The 2,505-nt window shown below is 41.0% G+C and overlaps 1 protein-coding gene across 1 annotated transcript; it reads right to left on the bottom strand.

Annotated features, from left to right (window-relative positions):
• Nucleotides 1-503: 503 nt before the first annotated feature.
• On the bottom strand, nucleotides 504-2,012 carry LOC102808944 (uncharacterized). Its single transcript, XM_006824264.2, has one exon. It carries the CDS (start codon nucleotides 2,010-2,012, stop codon nucleotides 504-506), a length of 1,509 nt encoding a protein of 502 aa, XP_006824327.2.
• Nucleotides 2,013-2,505: the final 493 nt, after the last annotated feature.

Genomic DNA, 2,505 nt, shown 5'->3' with positions numbered 1-2,505 from the left:
CTGAAACATTGTGTACACTTGAACATCACAGTCTGTGACGATTGACCCTCATGATGAGTGCTAACCTTATCAATTAAATTGCGCCCTCCAGTGACAAGACGCTTCTGCCTTTTGTTTAGAGATTTGCAATATTCTGATCGCCTACACAACCAAGAAGATGTGTCTATTTGAACATGGAAGGTACCTTCCATGATTTGAACGACAATGCTTATCCATTTACGTCATTTTGACGTCACAGAAACCCTTCATCACTAGAGGGCGAAACTTATATGTGTATGCTCCAACTTAGTTCGGATAAACATTAAAGGGCGGCAGTCGTCGCGCCACGTCCTGTTCGATATGGGACTCATAGCGACGTATACAACGCGTGTAAAATACATTGTTTATCTACATGAAATTCGAACACGCCCTGCGCGACGACCACCGAGCTTTAAAACGAGAGTTTACGATAAATGGTCATATTTTATGAAATATTGAAACCCAAATGTTTTGTAGAGGCGATTTTAAGCCACAATAACAGAAGTTACCCTGACTAGAATATCAGATTGAGGTATAACAGTTATATTGTGGTTTCCTGGGGGAACGTTGTTTGCAACATGAAATAGTCTTACTATATTCCAATTCCAGTACGTTTTAATTACCACGCCATTGCCATGATCTAAGAACACCACTGCGTTTCCACACCATGAACAGCCCAACATTACTACGTAGACACTAAACAATGTTGCGTGTTCGTCCGGTTCAATGATCAAAGGGAATACGATTGATTTATTTTTACGCTTACATCCCCAGAACATCTTTCGGTCAAGTCTATAATCTTCCTCGTACTCCTGTTGCATCATCTCCCAATCATCCTCTCTTTTTGATGGTATTAAATCATTCAAAACGCCCTCTTTCGACAGCAAAGTAGACCAGCACTGACGGTGTAGATTTTGTGATATGTTATATAATGGGGGTGGTAATTCCCCGATGAGATTTTCTGCATCAACACCTTTTTGAAAACTAGTCGGAGTATTATTAGGTGACCACTCTCGAGTGATGTTTTGTAACACGTCTTTCAAGAGATGGGCTAGAAATATAGCCGCCATTGCATGTGGAATTTTACCAGGATGAGAGTTGTCGCTGCCTAACAGGCCATCACGCAAACCCTTCTCAAGATAAGTACAGAGTGCATTCGGCAAACTTATAGATGGTACATCGTAATGCATACCGAAACGTTTACTTCCAAATCTACAGGGGTGGGGTTGTCGAAAAAGTACAAGATGCACGAAATCCACATACACTAATTGCGGTTTCTTTGGTAATGCCAATACAAACCTGGTCAGTTCCTCCTGCGATTCAGGCCCAATTCCAACAATAAAGTCGTTAATTGCAAACTCCCAAATAATAATGTCCATATCTGACGCATTTAGATGGGCATGTATACAATATTTATAATAGTTGCTAGCTGTAGACCCAACAGCCACATTATATATCTCAACACGTTCCCCGATCACAAGCTGCAGTAAATGTCCTAATATGCTAGAATAAATGTACTGTTCGCCACCCAAAGCACCACCAGCCGATATCGATCCACCCAATACGCCAATTTTTAACGACCGATTTCGTATCACTACATCCAATAGTATGTCGTGTAAACGATTCAAACTCCCATTGTAAGCAAACCCTGCAGATAACATGTGTTCTGTCATGTTTAAAATATCATGCATTTCATTTAACCTGGTGGTTAACTTATTCAATCCATCCACAATATTCTGAAAATCCTCGTTCTCATAGAAGGTCGTCTCTTGTACTTTTATGGCTGAAATCCGACCAAAGTGCGACAAGTCTGTGCGTTTCCCTGCAACAATAGGTTTCGTTGTATTTATCACTAGTTCTTCAGACTCTCCCACTGGGACATATTTCGCTAAATAGTTAGTCATGTTACCCAGGATCACGTTACCAAATGAATAAATCATAATGACCGCGTTCATTGCCAAGACCACTGCCAGGAGAATGAATCGGTTCTGCATGGTTGAACCTGGAATACAAATTACACAGAATTAAAAGGTTTTGTAATAAGTTACATAAATGCATGGTTGACCTGCACTAGACTCGAAAGAGTGTTTTTTTTTCAGATAGAGAGGATCAATATATATTGTTTATAATTCAATCGTGGAATATTGCATCGTCCGAATCGCACAGTTTTGCTAAAGCCGGCCATTCATAGCTGGCCCACGAACCCGTGCGTGATCGTGTTAGGAAAAGCTGTATTTCACAGCAGTTAAATTGAGTCATTTGATTGGACGCGCCAGGGAGCTGGCGCCACCAATCAGCGTTGCTGTATCATAAATACATAGAGTCACCACAGATTGAAACAATAGCATGAGTCAAGAGCAGAAGGTTGACAAGTTTCCAATTTTTTTTATTGGGCGTGCGACACTGTAGTAAATCATGGTGAAATCTGCCAAGGGTTAATGTTGAGGCTTAGGCCGCATAAATGGTCCTCGGCTGGCGATTGATATA

This window comes from Saccoglossus kowalevskii, chromosome 9, assembly GCF_978046115.1.
Source record: "Saccoglossus kowalevskii chromosome 9, keSacKowa6.1, whole genome shotgun sequence".
Lineage (NCBI taxonomy): Eukaryota > Metazoa > Hemichordata > Enteropneusta > Harrimaniidae > Saccoglossus > Saccoglossus kowalevskii.
The sequence above is the reverse complement of the archived record's forward strand: the minus strand, read 5'-3'. Positions and strand labels throughout refer to the sequence as shown.